The sequence below is a fragment of the Condylura cristata genome, unplaced genomic scaffold, assembly GCF_000260355.1.
Source record: "Condylura cristata isolate star-nosed mole 26May11 unplaced genomic scaffold, ConCri1.0 scaffold00002, whole genome shotgun sequence".
Taxonomy (NCBI): Eukaryota; Metazoa; Chordata; class Mammalia; order Eulipotyphla; family Talpidae; genus Condylura; species Condylura cristata.
The window spans coordinates 28503882-28524578 of NW_004567103.1; the positions used below are offsets into that span (position 1 = coordinate 28503882).

Sequence of the window (20697 nt, forward strand, 5' to 3'; positions counted from 1 at the left end):
TAACAAATATTTATGGGATACATAATCATGAACTAGACAGTATTCTAGGTATTGGTGATCGAAAATAGACCAAGACAGAGCTCCCCTCTCCCACCCCAATAAACATATTTTTATGGGGAAGAGAGCCATCAGCAAATATGCTAATAATGTTTAAAACTTGAAGGAAAAAGTAAATCAGAATATAAAATTGAGGATAAACAGAGTCAAATGATGGTTAGTTTAAGTGACCACTACAGCCACTTTAGGAATGAAATTTCTGCACAAGGCCTCAGTATAGTAGTGGGCTGAGGTATGCAACTGTTTAGGAGAAGACCCTAGGCAGGATCATGCTTGGTGCATTTAAGGCCGCTAAGACTAGTGAAGACCATACTTTCTTTGGCCATGTAAACCTAGACTTTCTTAAGCCACTAGGAAAGTGAAGAGAGATGAGGTTAGAAAGACTCTATCATGTATGTTGTGGGAAAGACTTTGAATTTTGATCTAACTATGATGGCAGACTGTTAGAGAGTAATTTGGTAGGAAATAATACACTCTGATATTTCTGCTGAAGGTTGTATTTTAAATATATTGCTCATAAACATAATTACATAAAATACAGATATTCACTTAAAAATTTTTATAAAATGAATACCTATAGAATCAAAACCTGAGTCAAGAAGTATTAGCTGCTTGACTTAGAATATTCTCTGTACCCTGTTGTCATTAAAACTCTTTCCTCTTGCTAGATGTAACCTTACTCTTACATTTGACTTTATAGGTTTACCATATAATTTGTGTTTTTAATACAATCTGCTTATTAGTGACTTGTCTTATTTATAAAGTTCATAATATGAATGGAATCACTTAGTATGTATTCTCACTTCTTCCACTAAATGTATTTAAAATTCATCCATGTTTTCATATGATCTGTGTTTCATTCATTTTTGTTGCACTGTAATTGTTGCACTGTATCATAGTTCTGTCTTTGGACATATGTGTTATTTATGTTCATTTTCTATTAAAAATAATGAACATTCTATCTTAGAGCACATAAGCCTGTGTTTCTGTACAATGTATATCGTAGAAGATTAATTCCATATTAAAGGAATATATGTCTTTTTGTTTGTCTTTATGCTAGCTAACTCATAATTCCAAAACAGTACATTGTACTTTGTGCTACATTGTTTACATTGGAATTATCAAATTTTTAAATTTTCACCAATCTGGTAGGTATGATTTATTTTGAAGAAAATGATCACTCTGCATTTTCTGTGTAGAGAATATGCTGTGGAGGGGAAAGAGAGGAAGCAGGAAAGATAATAAATGTAATCACTGGGGACATACAACTCAAAGCCATAATGAGATGCCATTTTACACTTAGTAGGGTAACTATAATCTCAAAGACAGACATTAACAAGTGTTGTTGGGGATGTGAAGAAATTGAAGCTCTCATATAATACTGGTTGGAGTTTGAAATGATATAGCTGCTTTGGATAACAATTTGACAGTTCCTCAAAATATTAAACACAGAACTAAGTAATTCAGCAATTCCACCTCTAGTTTGTTACCCAAGAAGCATGTGAACATAGACCCCCACAAAATATTGTAGACAAATGTTTATAGTAGCACTATTCATAATTCATAATAGCCAAACAACCTGTTCATCAGTTAATGTATACATCCGTAAAGTGTGATTTTTCTATGAAATGAATTATTGATATATAAGTAATATGCTACAATGTGGATAAGCCTTAAAAACATAAGTGAAAGAAGCTGAAAGTAAGACCGAATATTACATGATTACATTTATAGAAGTGTTCAGAATAGGCAAGTCCATAGAGTAGTTAGGAGAGACTGCTCATAAATGCAGGAGTTAGTTGTTGGGTGATTCTGTCTAAAAGTGTCTAATGTTAGATTACAGAAATGATCCATAATTGTGGATATTCTAAATGTCATTGAATTAATTGCATGATGATTTGTGTCTGTTAAAAAATGAAATGGCAAACAACTATTTTGTTTACCATACTATACAGTAATTTTTAATGCCAATTAATATAATCATTTCATAATATAAATCCTGTTAAAAAGGCTTACAAAAAGGCAACTAAAGAGGAAAGACAAGTTAGGAAATTATTAAAGTAATTTAAATAAGAGATAATGGTTTTTTGGTTGGAGTGTGTAATGGAAATGTTGGATTGGGGATACATTTAGAAGGAAGAGCATAACTTTAGAAGGAAGAGGATTTACTGCTGGATTGGATAGTGTATGTAAGAAAAAGACAAATTAAGCATGAGTATCTGAACCAAGTGATAGGCAGATGTTTCTTACAGGAATTTTCGCATTTAAATCCTCAAGTGTGACACAGTCCTTAGGCAGCTTCAAGAAAGCAAGTGAAATCTATATTCCTGGGTGTTGGATAGAGGATGAACAGCCTCTCATTGGCAGGATGGGTCCTCAGGTCAAAGGGCAGTGCTATTCTTTTGATTATCTTCTCTAGTCCATCTAGAAATAACTTGTTTATATTGAGAGTATGGTATGAAGTTAAGAGATCTTGAAACAACAATGAAAGAAATAAAACAATTTTTTTTATTTGCTCTTTGCAGTTCGTTCTATTGGCTCCATTGCACTTAGAAAAGCAGAAGACATTGACTTAAAATACCACTTTGACTTCTTCAGTGTGAATTTCAATGAAGAACTGGTGGCATTGTATGGTGGAAGTCTTGAGAAGCAGACCAAGTTTGTACATGAATGTATTAAAACGATTCTCAAACTCTATAAGGTAAGAGATAAGTATACAACTAATAGTGGTTAGCATATTAGCATTTATTATTTTTAAGAAACTCAGCGTATTTTTAATCATTTACTAGTTATTAGAAGTTGAAGTGAAGAGGGCACAAGGTTTGCTTGTTATTTTGTGGGTGTCTGGTGTCCTGTTTTTAACTTGTTGGTTTGTTTTTATTTTTTAATTCTAATTTACTTAAAGATTTATCTATTTATGTGTACAAGAACTGGGGTACAAGCCAGAGGCGTGAGGGTGTGTGTGTGAGAGGACTCACCAAAGACAAAGTGAGGAATAGAACAGACAGAACTACTGAAATACACTGGTAAGGGGAGCAGTGGACGAGACAGGAGAGGACTGACATACCATGTGGTTCACCCCCCTGGATGAACCACAGCAAGGATGGAACTCCTGCTGCAGTTGCTGTGGTTTGCTTTTTATAACGCTGTGCTTTAACCTTTTGCACCACCAGGGAGGACCCTAACTTGTTAGTTTTTGAAATTTAAATTGAGTTTACCACAAATTCCTTGTGGTAAATTTAGGGGAATTAAAAAAAATTATATATAAAGTAGGAGGGTGATATATTTCCTAAAGACTATTAGTGAGAATTTCTGCTCTTAGTTATGAGTAATTAATTGTAGTAGAGTAGACCACCTCTATGTAAACAGTCATTAAACTAGTCAAGATATCTGAAACACAGGTTTTCAGGTGCTGGATAACCAAGCAGTAAAGGACTGTGATCCCTGAAAGAAGGACAGCACATGAAGTGAGTGCTGTGATTGTCCTGGCTTTCTGCCTAGGAGTATTTTCCAAACTAGAGGGAAGTAGGTAGAGATAAGCAGAGCACATTGTTATCACAAAGCTAAATAAGGCAGAAATTGAAATTTAGGACTACTGAAGTAGCCAGACTTGTGGAGGAGGGTGTGATAAACAAAAGAGCTAGATAGGAGCTCTAGAAAGTTGCTTTTTTTTAGTCTTTAGATATTTTGCTATATGTCATAGGGCAAAGAAACTACAAGACAATGTTATACCAAAGAAGCAGTGGTGGAGTATGTCCACCTCAGGTACAAGGAATGAGGAAGAATATATGTCTTTAAAGAAATTTAAAGAATAAAACAGCTAAAAATTATTCTGCGTCAACAATTCTAAGTGTCAGAGGTAAAATAATACTGCTACCTATTGAATAAGCCATATTCTTCCTTGATATGCCACTGTGGTAATCCTGGCAAAAACAGCTAGAAGAAGTGATCAACTCTGCCAAATTTTATCGATGAGTCAGGTAAAATGAAAGAGTGAAAGAGTGTTGCGGTGCAAGCCTGACTGGAGTAGATTTAAGAATATGTGGAAGTTAAGAAATTGGAGGCAACAAATACTGGATAGACAACTGCTTTTGAAAAATTTTTCTGTTAGAAGATGTAGAGAAAGATGTGTTCACTAAGGGGATAGTAAAGAAAGAGAATTGTTCCTGTTTCTTAAGAGGGAAAAATTAGTGTATTTATATACTAGCAAGAATGATCTATTGTAGTAGAAATAACTCAAGATAATTTCTGGAATGATAAAGCCAGAAGGGTAGGTCTCATAGCACATATATATTTGTCCAAAACAAAATTTGACTTTTGCTAAAATCAGTTTTTTGTTGAAGATCACTAAGACCATTCTTAGATGCTGAGATTCTCCTGGAGGACTCATAGTATGTGGCTTGAGTTGTACTTATGATTTATTGACAGTGAAAGAGTCCAGAGCAAAATCAGCAAAAAGTAAAATCACATTGGATCAAATCTGGATGAAACTAGGGGCAAACTTCAAAAGTCCTCTTGCAAGAGAGTCACACTGGATACAAAAAATTATGACATGTATGAAATATTTTTTACAAGATTTTCTGTTCACTAGGGTCTGGCCTAGCCCTGTTATTACCATATATCAAAATGCAAACCAGAAGGACAACAGTTGTTGTGCATAAACAATAAAGTTCACTAGACAGTCTCAGCACAGTGAGACATTCTTACTGTTTAGGGAATGATGAAGAGCTGACCTTATATGTAGTCCATCCTAAGGATAGTAGTTTCCAACCTATTGTATTGACTTTTTTTCCCATTAGGTCTAATAGTACCAGAGAAGGCATAGGTGAAGAATTGATGTAGAGAGCAGTGAGAATGCCTGCTTGTTGTAACTGAGAGTACTATGTGGAGACAGAAAAGGTTTTGTTTTGTTTTTTTTTTTTAAATAATATAATAGTTTATTTTTACATCATTTTATGCATTTTTTCCATCACAATTGTAATCCCCTTGGGCTTCCCTTCACCAAATCACTCATGTGCCATCACCATAGTCCAGTGCACTTCCTTCCTCCCATTGTTTTTGATCCCATTCCCCACTCCACCCCAATAAAATGTCTCTGGTATATAGCTGTTCATTAATATTTTCTCGCCTAGCCCGTTACTTTCTCACCTGCTATGAGTGAAACCATCTGGTATTTTTTCTAGAAAAGGTTTTTTAAAAAATCATTTTTTTTAAAAATAAAATGGGTAATTGTCAGTGAAAAAGTATTATGAAATGCTGATGTCTGTTAAATCCAAGTGCACAGTAGAAAAATAATTTGATGTGATATATCAGTTTAATAAGGTCTAATAAGTCTAATAATATTATATCACTATAACATTCATAAATGTTCTGACTTTTTGTTATATTTCTACTTTCAAATAAATGATCTGACTTCTGATGGCCTATAAAATATGCTGTTGTATACCAAATATAATTACACCTTGTACATACATCCAGTATAACAAATGCTAAAACATGATTTTCTAGACTAAGTGTTCTGATTGTGGTTCAGAAAACAAAGGCATAACTGTTACAAAATAGTATATATACACTAATTGTGAATATTAGGAAAGTATATTTCTTATGAAGATAGGTCATATATATAGTTTTTCTGTTTTCTAGAAAATTGTTCATATGTAGAGAAAAATATTTAATATTTTTATTATGCTATTAAGCCTTAATTTGCTTTGATGATTTTTTAAAATAGGGTCAAGAATTTGCTCCAAAAAGTGTTGCTATCATTGGTCATTCAATGGGTGGCCTTGTTGCAAGAGCATTGCTTACATTGAAAAATTTTAAACAAGATCTGATAAATCTTCTCATAACACAAGCCACACCCCATGTTGCTCCTGTGATGCCATTAGATCGTTTCATTACAGGTGAGTACTGTTACACAAACATTAATTGACCTCCCATTATTGTTTAGGATTAAACAAATTCTTGCAACTATTCTCTTTATTGTGTTTGAAAAGGTTCAGCTACTGAGTAGAACCTCCATTTCTGAGTGTTTATTTTTTTTGACATCAAGTTAGGCTCAGATTGAAGCTATTAGTGTTCTCTGTGCATAGCAGTTAACGTGAATGACATGTATTTTATAATCCCTAAATAGTTAGGTTTCAGTTTTTTTTTACTCTGGAGTTTGATTTTCTATCTCTCAATCTGTTTAAATTTCTTATATTTTATTAATTCTTCTAACACTCTGTTCAAAATAAGCTTACAGTTAAGTAAATTCATAGAAATGACTTAATGTAAGTAAATCTGCTAATACTCTATATGGTTAGGTAGAATTGCCAGTATTTACCAAACTTATTGTATTGTGGGTATTGCACAAGCAGTGAGATAGAGAGCTGCTCTTCCTGTACTGCTATAGTAACATGTACAATTGAGGTGTCATGGAATTCTTTGTTTGAACTTGGTTTTTCTAGACTATATTCAATGACCTACTTTTCAAGTGGACAGAAAAAAAAGATATTAGATATTACAGGTTTTTTTTAACAGGAATTTTGGCCTTTCAGTAGTTTAGAAATATGGCATGTATATCCCATTGGTCCTTTGTCCCAAGTTTGATAGATGTTAGAAATGGGTATGGTTGGTAGAATTTACATCTATACTACTGAGATCTTTAGTGGGAGGAGTTTGCTCTTCAAAATTCTGAATGCCAAAATAAAAATGCATTGTTTTGATAATTAGAAAAGGAAGTGAAAACTCTCTTGTTCCATTCTCAAATTTGTGACTCTAAAGTTTTCTAAGTTCCCATAAAGGGAAGAATTGTGTTTGAGCTACTTTTTACAATAAATGGGTATACTGGCTTTAAACCTTAGGTTTTTCACAGTAGCATAGTCTCAAGATGATTATAAATGTCATTTTTCTGATAGATTTTATTTTAAGAACTCATATATTTGTGAGATGGTGATTATCTGCAGTAGAGAGCTGCTAAGCCCTCATGAGTAAGGATTATTTGTGATTAGGAAGATGTGTAATTTTTCAGCATAATGAAGCCTTACCTTTGGAAGAATTTTAGGGTTTGTTTCTTGCTATTATTTGTGGCTGCTGAATAATCAGCATTGTTGTAGAATGTTAGAAACTTGTTTCAGGTGGACTGTCAAAGTTAACTCTTTAATGTCTGTGCATTGATTCAATGGGAAAAGCAGTGTCTATATAAATGATACTGATTGTACTCAAAATAGGTATATGAGAATAACATGGTTTATAGCTTATTAACATGGTTTAAACAGAAATTCATTTTATTAATATTATAGGTATTGTTACATAAAATGGCTACTAACTTTTAATGTGTCTTTTTTATTTCCTACCAGATTTTTATATGACTGTAAACAACTATTGGATTTTAAATGCTAGACATATAAATTTTACCACACTTTCTGTAGCTGGAGGATTTCGAGATTACCAAGTTCGTTCAGGACTGACTTTTCTACCAAAATTAAGCCATCATACCAGTGCCTTATCTGTTGTGGTAATTGTTTTTTTAAAGATTCTATTGAAATAGTAATATGATGGATGCAGTGGGCATAAAAGAAGAGATAATATGTAGCTGCTTGGAAATGCTTGCTGAATTGGTATAGTCTGTTACCTGTTCAGGCATTTATGTGCTGTGTGTATGGAGGGAGAGAGGAAGAGTTTGAATAAATGAATGGTTCTAGTAGGAAAGCAGATGATCATTCCATACAAAATAAAACAGATTGTGAAGCTTTGTCAGAACTATTTTTATAGTTCTTTATGTTTCTTGTTCAAAATAAGTTTCTATCCACTGATTAGAGTTGTAAGTATGAGACAGTGTTGATTGTAGTCTCAGGGCCTCTTGTTAGATTTGGTAGTATGCTATATACAATAATAGTAGGATATCAAACATAACACACACTCCTAAATTCTAGACTTGAATGAAGATATACTGAATTTAAACTAAAAAGTTATCTTTAATAGCAAAGCAGAACTGATAATTCTCTAATTGTTCTTCCCTGCTAGGGCATCACTATTTGGTCTTTAACTGGAATATCTAGCCTTTGTAAATTGAGATACAAGTTGGATACTTGTATCATTTTAAGATTTATAGTATTTATAATATATTTAACCTGGAGATCTTTAGTTAAGAGCTTAACTTTTTAACTGAGCATACATATTTGCTAATTTAACTTAATTTCTAAAACAAAAATTTAGATCTTCTTTTAAGGAGATAGTACTTTAGTTGATGGTGTTCTCAAATAGATACTTCATTCAGCTCATCTACTGTTGCCCCATATAACATTGCCATTGATTAAACAAAGTTTTAATGCTTGTGGTAAAGAGTACAAAACTTATGAAGCCATTCTGCTACCACCACCTTGTTCTTATAACTGGAAGAGTTTTGGTATAGGGAACAGTAGCTTTGGATCTAAACAGTAAATCTCTCAAGCCTCATTAATGGTGTGAATTTTGTTATTTATTATTGAATACTTTGGGCAGCTACTTGCTGGAATTCCTGAAAATACAAAATGTCAGTTCTTTTATAAACCTGGATGGTTTAGTCTTATAAGATTGGATATAACTTATTTCCCACACTGGGTCTAGACCATGAAGATGTATTGATGCCACAGCCTTTAGCTTATCTTTTAAAGAAATTTGGCCTTTTTAGTCATGTTAACGAGTGTCTCTTTATGTCTCTGTTATTTTCATGGCAACTTGTATTTTCATATCTCTGATGAAAATATTTTACTTCTTACTATATTTTCTCAAAGCCAGTTATTATGTAATCTGAATTCTATTTTATTAATTTGCCCCCAAATAGGCTATAGTCTTTCATACTTGTTTGCTCACCTTAAAAAAAAAAGTAACACTTTTTAAAATGATTATCTCAAGAATAGCTAATGACGTTTACATTCATTGGAACTGGAAAATTTGGTTTGAGTCTAAGACAGTTGTATGAATAGGGTAAGCTGAATATTATAATATGTATTTATGCAGATAATGGCACCCAACACTGTGAAAGATGACACTTTTCTCATATAACTACTGTAGGTTTGTATTTAAGTTTGTGGGTGGTTTTTGAAAGAGTCCCACTAAGGGATGCGGGCCATCAGTAGGTATTGCCTTCCATTCTTTGCTTCCAAGTTTGCTTTAATAATCACGATATCAACCCACTGGAAGAGAAAAGGGCACGGAGGAGAGCAATCAGGCCAGGTAATAGTGCACATCACTTTTGTGCACATGCCATTAGCAGAAACTTAGTTATATCTGATGGAGATGTAAGCAAAAAAAGAAAAATTGATTTGGGCAGACATTCAGCAGTTTTCAACACTAAGATCACAAGCACTACCTTTGTATTGGCTTTCTCTTTTCCTACTCAAGCTCAGATGTAAGCATTAGACTGAAAGTATTGATAAATTGGTATTCTGTTCTTGACAAGTACCATCTACTATGAGTTCTAACTCTACTAAACATCTAATTTTGGAATCACAGTGCACTCTAGTTGTCTCACTTTTTAGTAAGCTCTCAGAAGTAATTCCTAAACATAGTATCCAATATTTATAAGTCCAACAAGTTATAGATTCTTAGCACGTTAGAGCCTGGAACCTAAATACACATTTTTATTTGCATCAGGCATATTCATTTTAAAACACCTCCTCAGACCCAGGTACTTTTTTAGGTATACCCTGATTAAGAAATAACATCTTAGATTTTATCCAGTAGCAGTGAGTCAGAACTAAAATTACTATAATATCTTAACATACATATAAACTGATTTATTAAAGAGCATTAAACCATTTCTATTACACTAATAAAGAGACATTGAAATTCAGTAAGAAATCTGGATGCTTTAATTTTTAAAAGACAGTTTAAGCTTGACTAAGAAGTTACAGCAATTAAAAAGAATTACTTTATGAAGGTGATATCTTAATATTTTTAGATCACCTGTTAATAGAAGTTATCATTTAAAAACGTATGTATCATGAATGGTATAACTAATGTTAGCTGTTTCTAAATATTAACTTAGGAGAATTTCAAACCTTTTGGAGAATAACAAATGTGCTTTGTTTAAAATTGACTTTTTTAGAGTTCAGCAGTGCCTAAGACATGGGTCTCAACAGACCATCTTTCCATTGTGTGGTAAGTTAACATAACTTATTTTAGTGATTTGTTGTAGCCCTGTTTTCTTATCAGTGAATTGATTCATATGTTAGCTCTGTTAGAGCTTTATCCAAAAATTTTTTTTAAAAGATTTATTTATTTATGCATACAGAACTGGGGTATAAGCAGAACTGAGGTGCAGGGACGGTGAGAAGGTATACCAGAGACAGAGTGGGTAACAGAACAGGCAGATCGACTGAGTGCACTACTGAGGGGAGCATTGAGCAAGTCAAGAGAAGTCTACTACACGATGTGGGTTACCTTGGGGGCTGGGATATGAACTCACACTGAAGTGGCTGCCTAACCACCAGGGAGGGCCCCTTTATCCAAAATTAAACAAGGATTCAGGAGAAAAATTAATTTAGGGACTCAAAAATTCTAATCTTGGTTCCTGTCTCAGTTTGATCAAGAGTCCTTTGTCAGTCTATAAAATTCTCTCCTCAAGAGCCACTGCCATTTGTTTCAAATGATGCTAATGTCAAATTTCAAAATTATAGTTTGTGATAGTTGTACATAATCAAATGTAATGGTGGTAGGTAAGATTTTCTGAGCTCTTGGCCAATAACCAAATTCAGGGACCTGATTATACAGCACTGACTGTTTTAGGGATCTGCACATGGAAAACATAGTAGGAATTAGATATATCTTTAAGATAAGTAAAGTAATAGATTAAACATTGGACAAGAAATACATAGACCTTGTATCTTACCCTCAATTATTTTGGCTTAAAGATTTTCTTTTCACCTTCATCTGACCAATCAATTAAATGGTATCTTCAGGAAACTCAACAGTTCAGTCATATAAAGATGAGTTTACACCAAGGAAGAGATTTAGAAAATACAGAAGCACCCTGTCAAACATCCAAGAAGATTTTTTTTTTAAGATATATTTATTTATGCACACAGAACTGGGGTACAGGCCAGAGGTATAGAGATAGTAAGAGGATTCACCAGAGACAGAATGTGGGACAGAACAAGCAGACTGATGAAATACACTGTGGAGGGGAGCAGTGGGCAGGTCAGGAGAGGTCTGCCTTGCCATGTGGGTCACCTCCCTGACCAGGGAGGTGCTAAAGTGGCTGTGCCTAGTTTTGTAGGGCTATGCTTTAACCTGATGTACCACCAAGGAGATTTAATTTGCTTGTTTTTGTATGTTTCAATTTTAAGATATATGCTTAATAATAATGATTTGTTAAGTAATTTTAGAGTTATAGCATTAAAGGAAATGCAATTATTCCATTAAATAGGAGAATTGGGTAGATAAGGAAATGAACAGAACTTAGAAACTCAAAGAACAAAGTAGTGGTCACGGAGAAGGGAAGGGGAAATAGAGGCTGGGTAAATCAGATAAAAGGGGTTAATTATATGGTGGTAAAAGAAAACTAGACCTTTGGTGATGAGCATAATATATTACATCTAGATGTTGATTTATAAGGCTTTACACCTGAAAACTATATAATGTTATAAACAAAAGTTACTAAAATAAAAACAAATAAGACAATTGGATGTGTTTGTGTTAAAAGTCTGTTTTTAGTAAAGTTTCACTTTAACACTTGTTTTACTCTTTAGGTGTAAACAATTGCAACTGACTACAGTTCGAGCATTCTTTGATCTTATTGATGCTGATACTAAACAAGTATGTATTTTTAAACTAAAATTTACTTCATTAAAGTAAAAATGATGAATTTAATACATTTTTATATTGTATGAAAACAGAACCCTGTACTTTATATAAACATATTTAGTTAAAAATGGAATTATTTTTATCTGATAATATTTTATAACTATTAATTTATAGAATTCAGTGAAAATGATAGTGAAAGGATACTTTAATTCCCTCCTCCCCATTTTTTCCTCTTTACTGTTTAAAATATTTGATAAATATTTGATATATGATTCCAACTATTTTAACTTAAGATAAAATTTTATCACAACTGTTTTATGATTTTTCTCCCTAGTAGTGTATTGTTGATATCATGATCTATGTTACTATACTTTAAGAATAGCCTAAAAAGGTAGATCTGAAAAGTATGAAGTTTCTTTAAAACATTTTACCTTTTTGATACCTTTCAAAATAACTTCATTCACCAGAATTTATGTACTTCTAAAAGTTGAATCTTTTCTCTAATAAGATTTCACATATGAATACTCTAAACTAGTGATTTTCCAAGTTCTTCATTTAGCAGAGTACCTGGAAATTATGGTGCCCTTTGAGGACATATTACTCTTTTACCTTTTTCTTGCCTGATAGCAAGTAAATAATGGGTACCAAGGACTTCAGCAGAATTCTGAGAATTCTGTCCATTAACTTAAATTTATTTCTGTGAGTTGTGGTGCAGATTGCCATTATATTGTTAAGCAGTCTTTCTCTTCAGGTCATTTTGCAGTGCATCACTGTTCCATAAAAATATATTTTGAGAACTATGGCCCTGGTTTCTTCTTCTGGAGAAAAAGTTCCTTGGGTATTAAGCAATCTCATACTTTATGGCCAAGTATTGCAGCTCAGATATTTTTGGATTCTTTTCCCTGAAGGCTCCAATTCTTTGGGAAGCTAGTACGTGTGACCTCTTTCTTACTACATCTCTAGGTGATGCTTTCCTGATTGTGTCTTAATACCTTGCTGAGTTTGTATTTTCTCATGGGAGTGAAGTAATGTCTGTATTTTTTACATACCTCTCCTAAAGAATGAAATAGACTACACAATATTATGTTAGTATAGTTGTCTAAATCAGCTTTATAGAGTTGATATTGTGAATGGGTCTTAGAACACAAACATTTTTCAGTTTATTGAGTCTTAATTGTGGTAAGTGTTTTTAAGTCTGTTTGAGAGAGTGCAACTCAGTAACAGTCAAAGTTTCAAGATCAGTTTATATTTGAAATGGCACTTGGTAGATTTAAGAAAAACTTCATTCCAGCCAATGAAGGATAAGCATACCTCAGGCAGGCATATTATTCAGAAATTGTAAGTAAAAACTTACTTTATTAAGTCAAATCAGGTTTTCTATTAAATCCTAAGAAAACTAAAGTATCAAAGTATATTATAAATCTGAATGTATAAGTATTTAACAGACATATCTTAAGGCACAAATAAATTTTTGGTAACTAATACCAAGAACCAAAATATTAAAATTGCTCTCGGGTATAATAAATTAAACTAAATGTTAGATGATAAAAAATTGGAATATAGGGGCCTCCCTGGTGGCACAAGGGGCTAAGTATGAGCACTATGAGGTTATCTACAGCCACTGCAGCACAGGTTGCTGACCCACATGGCACAGCAGACCTCTCCTGTTTCACGTGCTGCTCCCCATTCTATCTGGTGAATTTTCTCACCTCCCGGCATCTCTGGCCTATACCCCAGCTCTGTAGACATAAATAAAATAAATCTTAAAAAAATTTTGAATATGATTCCTGTCCCTCAAGAAGCATGTAGTCTAGCAGAAGAAGCAGGACATACGTAGAGAATAACCAAATTCAAAGCATAAACAGTACCAAACATGTAGTACCAAATAATTAGACAGTAATTTTTGATGGTTGTTAACATAAAAGTCACAGCTAAAAACTTGTGAGCTATGGCTTTTATTGATCATAAAACAAGTAAAACTAAAAAAATGAAAACTAATATTGTATGAGACTTTCAAGGAAGGACAGTTGGCAATTTTTACTTTTCCTAGTGACCAGTGAATTATTTGTTGTAGAATAACAACTGGTCTGAGTTTGCAAACTAATGTCTTGGAATCACTGGATCAAAAGGCTCTCTTACTTGAGACACTATTGCTTAGTGAATACAAATGTTGGCACTTGAGTAAGATGACCTAGGTTTCAACTCTGGTCCAGGCTTTTCATGGGAGTGTGACCTTAAGTAAATTCCATAACTTATATGTGTTTTTGTTTCTTTATGTTTAAAAATACCATTGAAAGTTATTATTTCCTAGAGTTCTTGTGATGATTAAATTAATTAATAACATAGTAAGCACTTTGTTCTTTCTCAGAGTAAATGTTATCTTTTATTATTAATTGAAGCAAAGTTTCATTGAACTATTTAAGTGGATGTAAAAGGATACAGAATATATCATTATTCTTTCTAGATAACTCAGAATCCCAAGAAGAAATTATCAGTTTTGAATCACCATTTTATAAGACACCCAGCAAAACACTTTGAGGAAAATCCCACAATAATTTCTGACTTAACAGGTTGGTTGTAAAATTGTTTTAATTTTAGGTTGTGATGGATTATTATTTTTAAGTAAGTGTATTGTTTGCAGAGACTTTGAAATTGTGATATATTAGCTATTATAATACTATTAATTTCTCTATAAAAATTTCTTGAGGCAAGAGTAAAACAAAAGGGAAAAAGGGAAGGGAAAAAGTAGGGAAGCATTTTGTTGGATGTTGTTGATAAAAATTTTGTCCTAAAGGTAATATAAACAAAAGAAATTTAAATGTAGAATCAAATATCTGTTTTTCTGACTATCAGATAAACAAATGCTGTTTTACTCTTTGACTTAGCTTCTTAATGTTGATCTTTTTTACATCTCTTCGATTGATGGGATATGTTTTGATAGTTCATCTTGCTTTTAAACATAATAAGAGTTTTCATATTCTACTTATTTTCTTGTATTGTTTGGAAAATGAAATGCTTACTTTCTTTTATCGATATTGTTTTAGAGCCAAAGATACCAAATAGATTTAAAATGCTTTACTTGCCATGAGTATTAGTTGGTGATGAGCATATAGAGAACATCTCGCTACATTTTGTCTTAAAATAGCCAATCTTCAGGAAAAAAAAAAAACACTTTCAAATTCTATTACTGAAAATAAAGAATAAAAATATTTCATCAGTATTCAAAAAGAAATTGTTTCATGCTTAAAAAGGCAAATAATTTATTTTACTGTAGGGACATCTATGTGGGTTCCAGTAAAAGTGTCCAAATGGACCTATGTGGCTTATAACGTAAGTATATCACCAGTGAATATTTGTACCTTTTTCAAAAAATTAATGTTTATCTTTAAAAGTTGAAGACCCTTTTATAAAAGATAACCACATATTTTCTCCATTAAAACAATTTAATTATTCCTTAATTATATCTAGTTAGTGTTCCATTTTCCCATTTTGTCTTAATTGTCAAATTTTTTTTTTTCAGTAGCTATTTTTAATTTACTTCTTTAAGTGAGGATACAGACAAGGAATATATTCTGTTTTTGTGTGGATGTCTCCTCTTTTAATCAGTATTATTGCCTCATCTCCTTTTTTCTCTCGCAGCTATTTAAAAAACCACAGTCATCCTTTAGAGTTTCATATGGTCTTGACTTTACTGATTCCATTTTTATAGCATCCTTTAACATTTTTTTAAAGATTTATTTATTTGTATATACAGAACTGGGGTATAGGGCTGAGGTGCATGGTCAGTGAGAGGATTCCAGAGTCAGAGTGGGGAGCAGAACAGGCAGATTGAGAAGTGCACTGGTGAGGGGAGCAGTGGACGAGACAGGAGAGGTCTGCTTTGCCATGTGGTTCCGGGGCTGTGGATCGAACTCCTGCTGAAGATGCTGCTGCCAGCTTTGCAGTGCTGTGCTTTTTTAAGCCATTGTGCCAACAGAGAGAGCCCTTAGCATATTCTTTTGCCCATTTTCATGTGATGTACGACCTAAATTTTCAATGCTAATCACATTCATATTTTTGGTTTTGTTTTTGTTGAACTCTTTCTAATTGTAATGTTAGCGGTGGATGATGAAGAAAGCCTAGCTAGAGTCATTAATTTAGTGGTACGCAAATAATACTTCAGTTATTTATCATTTATTAACTAAAACATTATACAAAACTCATCTATTAAATTTGTCAAAAATGGGTCAAGTTACAGCCATAAAAAAATGGTTAATGCCTAGATCGTCAGTTCTTACACTTACTGGTTATCAAAATAGTAAGTTGGCTCATTAAAATCTCTATCAATGGCCATAAGAAAATTTGAGGTTTCCCAAGTTATGATGAGCTTATTATTATTAACTCATGGAATTAGACATATTTTTGTTTCTTCATAAACTAAAATACTAATATTTTATTTGTTAATAAAGTTAATATCGAAATTATTCTATCTTTGACCAGGGGAAGCCATGCCATGGTAGAGTTATGATACAGCACTTTAGTTGTCTTTGACAGTTTCCTCACTATTCAGTATGAGAAGACATTGTTGTTCATTTTGTAATTTTCTTGCCCTATACCTTGAACCAGGTTTTTTTTCTAAGCATTTCTTCCTATTGTTAAAGAAATGATCTCTAAAAATCATAATTTGGGCACTAACGTTGTTTATAGCTAGTAGATTAACATTTCTACATCTTCTCAGGGTATAGCACTAAGAAATATGTTTTATATTGACATAAAATCAAAGCAAAAACATTTATCTATATTATTATTTCTAAAAAAAATTCAGAACACAGGATTTGTATTTGATTTCTCTACCTTACATCTATGTTTTCTTTTTCTTGCTCTTATAACATTAGTTTTCAATAGCACCCAGGATGATGGAGTTAGAATAATTACTGTTTATCCAAAGTTTTGCTTTTGTTTTTTTAAAAAGATTTATTTATTTATTTATTTATTCATACAGAAGTGGGGTACAAGTCAGAGTTGCAGGGGCTTCACCAGAGACAGAGTGGGGAGCAAAACAGGCCGACTAACGAAGTACACTGCTGAGGGGAGCAGTAGGCGGGTCAGGAGAGGTCTGCCATGCCATGTGGGTCACCTCTGAGGCAGGCAGGGATCCAACTCATGCTGAAGTGGCTGTAGCTTCTTAGTGCTGTGCTTTAATCTGCTGCGCCACCAGGAAGGGCCCCTTATCCAAAGCTTTTAATATGAAATTATCTACTGTCATGACTGTTTTATTGAATGTTTTCCCTTTCATTTTTAGGAATCTGATAAGATATATTTTACATTTCCTCTTGCAAATCATAGAAAAATCTACACTCATGTCTATTGTCAGAGCACCATGCTGGTAAGATAATTGGTACATTTTATGTTAATTTAAAAGGCTAACTGCTGTTCAGTATTTAGAGTTAGCTAATAACTCATAGCTCTCTTCTTTTCCTATCAGTTATTCTTAAATCTAAACAGTTGAAAATATTTGTATACAACCGTTTTGATTGAGAAGTAGTTATTAAAATAGATATAGTATTATAGTAAACTATTGAATTGTGCGTTTGATTCTGGTTTAGAACTTCCACCCTATCTTTCTACCTTTCCTTATGTTTAGGATAAAGGCATTTGTGGGAGACCAGCTCCAACTATTGAGGTATCTGGAGGCAAGACAGGCAGGACCCTAAGGTGGGAAGGCTTCGACAAGCAGAGATTCCTAAAAAGGGGGAGAAGGAGAAAAGGGAAAAGGGGAGCGAGGAAGACACGGGAGTCGGAGTTGGGTGCAAGTCTTCCTGCTCATCTTTTTGCAGTTCTTTATTTATACTGTGTAGCAAGATTTAGTTACAATAATGCATCAGGTGAGTTAATAAGAAATTGGCATAAAAGTTTTAAAGGAAGAGGGGAACAATACATCCTTTTCCTGCTACTTTATGGCACACTATACTATACATCTTTGTGATAACTTTCATGTATACAGATGTTTAACTATGACTTTAAAGGATTAGGGTCTGGGAAAGGATGAGCTGTTAGCAAAGGATTTAGGAGTCCTAGGGAAGGAATAAATTGTGTTAGCAGAGTCCTCAGTGATAGTCTAAAGAGAAGCTAATGGCTAACTTAAGGTTAGCAGTGTAGCTAGTGTTTGTTTTAAGAAGAGGTTAAATAAGACTAGCAGAGAGTAGTTAGTGATTGCTTTAGGAAAAGAGTAAATTAAGAAGAAGTCACATAGATATGCATTAAGCAAAACCTGTGTTGATAATGTTAGAAATTGTCCATGGGTCCTTATGCCCTGGGAGTTATCTAAGATTTGCTTTGTGTCAAGAGACCAAGGAAGCTTTCCAGGAGTCTTGATCCTCCGGGGTCTTATCTCTCCAGGAGCTTGCCTTTTGTCTTCAGTCAAAGGAATTTCCTGCCCAGGAGCAGCTCAGCTTGTACTTTGCACAGGCCAGGTAGCCAATTTAGAGCTAAGGCAATCCAGTTACAAACTGATGTTGCTACAATATTTTTTGATATTATGATTATACAAAAAAGGGAAGTCATAACATAAGTTAGCAGTGGAAATTCTGATTTTTCAGAGCTTCCCCCGAGCTACCTGGAATCTGTCAGACGATAGCCATTGCATAGCTTGTGTCAGGCATTAAATCCAAATTTCCTTTAAGTCTGAAGTTCTATTATTAGTACTTTAAAGAATAGATGAATTTTTAAAAAGCTGTTCTGTGGGGGAATTTCTTTTCTCTTTTTTTTTTTTTTGTATTTAAAGAGTCAGTTTATTAGAGACAGGAGAGGAAAAGATGCTTGTATAGGTGCAAGTTGGCAGGAAGAGCTGCCCCGAAAGGGACAGGTTAGCAGAGAGAGAGACCTTCATGGTTGCAGGTAGGCGGTCTTAGGAGAGCGGCCTCCACTGAGGGAGATCAGGGCAGAGAAGTCCTGACATGGTACAGGTCAACCTGCCCTGCAGAGGGAGAGAACGGGTGGAAAAAAGCATCTGCATAGGCACAGGTGGGCAGAGAAACAGCTTCCCTTGGGGGATTTTCTAAGGTGAATCCTCTTTTTCCAGTGGCTTCCATACTTAAATTTGTAGTACATTTTAAAAACAAATATTCTCTGATTCTCTGATTAAATGATATAGTATATTTTCTAAAATAGTATATCGTATTTTTAATATTGTCCAGACTTTTACAGTATCAGAGTGAGGATTTTGTTTGTATATTTGTAGTTAGTGAATATCTACACTGCAAGACATTGGATAAATGTGTTAGGTGCTATGTGTGCTTTGTTGTATTAGGACTATCTAGGTAATGATTTAATAATTTATCAGTGTTACTTTCAGGAATGTGTTTCCCAATTTAGATTGCTTTGGTTATGTCCCAAGATTCTTCAGTTTATATTTACATCTTTATATTTCATATCTCGTTTACTAGATTATTTATATTTTTTAAAATTGGATGTAAGCTATTATTTGGTAGTTGCTGCCATTCTGTATATGGTAAAGTCATAAGAAAAAAAGGTAGGAAGGCATTGTCAGCTAGATGCTGATGAATCCTAATTTTAGTACGGTTACAAACGTTTTACATCATTTAAAGATAGCTAGTATCTCTCAAAATCTGAATGGACAGTTTAGCTTGAGAGATTCTGGCCTAAGAGTTATAACTTAAAATAACAACACTCAACACTAACTCTCAACTCAAAATTTCAGTATTGAGAAAAAGTCTTGCCATGTATAAATTATCCATCTCGCTTATTGGAGGATTCCTTTTCTGTAATTAAGGTCCACAGTTATTAATGAGCATAAAAAAAGGTTATTTTAAAAAATAACTTCAATTTTTATTATAGATGTTTTCAACATATATGGAGCAAGAATATGATAATGAATTCTCATATAAGCACACAATTTTAACAGTTGTCAATACTTTATTGTTCATTTAGCCGTCATTTAATAAATCATTTAAAAAGTAAATTCCAAGCAGTTTTCATTTCATTCATAAACAGTCTTACTGTTTTCCTATCAGATAAGTATTTTACATATTACCTTGATAGCATTTCAACAGTCCAACCAAATTTTAAGATGGTCTGTATGAATTAGAATCCAAACAAAGTTGGTATATTGCATGTGATTCTGGATCTTAAATTCTCATGCTAAGCTGATAAAGTAATAGCTAGCTTCAGCCTTGAGCCATTGGAATTGTGCTTCAATGCAGATACAGTGTGCATTGCATAGATGTTATGTGCCTGGTAATCAATGAGTACCCAAATGATAAAAAAGTTGTACGTGGATTAATGATTAACTTTAATTACTTGGCTCTGAGGTTATTATTTTTTTTTTAATTGTGGGCTACTTACTATGTAACTACCTAAAGAATGAATATCCCCAAACTATGAAAATGTTGGTTCAAAAAATTAATATTGCTTAGACATTGTGCTGTAGAGAAATATCCATTAGGTTACTCTTTTTCTTAATGGTACTCCGTGTTTTCTGCTTACTTATTAGTATTGATATTAGATGTTATCTTCTATTCTGCTCTATTTGACTTTAGAAAATACCTTGGCTACATTTCTAAGTAATAAGATGCTATTTTATATTTACATTGTGTTTACTTGAACCTATCCTATAACAGTAAATGTTGACAATACTGATTTTATATATGTTCTGTAATTCTTAGTGTACTTTTTTTAAAGGCTTAAAACAGCACAAATTTATTATCTATTTTTTTAATTTTTTTTTTTTACAAAAGTTTATTTTTACATCATTTTGTACATTTTTTTTTCCATCTCGATTGTAATCCCGGCAGGTTTCCCATCACCAAATCACCCGTGTGCCATCACCATAATCCCGTGCATTTCTCTCCCCCCTGCCCCGTTTTTGATCCCATT

General features: G+C 33.3%; 1 protein-coding gene across 1 annotated transcript in view; it reads left to right on the forward strand.

The window, feature by feature from the left end:
- The window catches only part of PGAP1 (post-GPI attachment to proteins 1), a 55779-nt gene that overhangs the window by 6287 nt on the left and 28795 nt on the right, over window positions 1–20697 (forward strand). The window contains exons 3-10 of the mRNA XM_004674420.1: window positions 2583–2758; window positions 5786–5957; window positions 7395–7552; window positions 10127–10179; window positions 11769–11835; window positions 14288–14393; window positions 15098–15153; window positions 17105–17188. Of these exons, the coding sequence (XP_004674477.1) occupies window positions 2583–2758; window positions 5786–5957; window positions 7395–7552; window positions 10127–10179; window positions 11769–11835; window positions 14288–14393; window positions 15098–15153; window positions 17105–17188 (872 nt within the window). The remainder of the gene's footprint in view (window positions 1–2582; window positions 2759–5785; window positions 5958–7394; window positions 7553–10126; window positions 10180–11768; window positions 11836–14287; window positions 14394–15097; window positions 15154–17104; window positions 17189–20697) is intronic.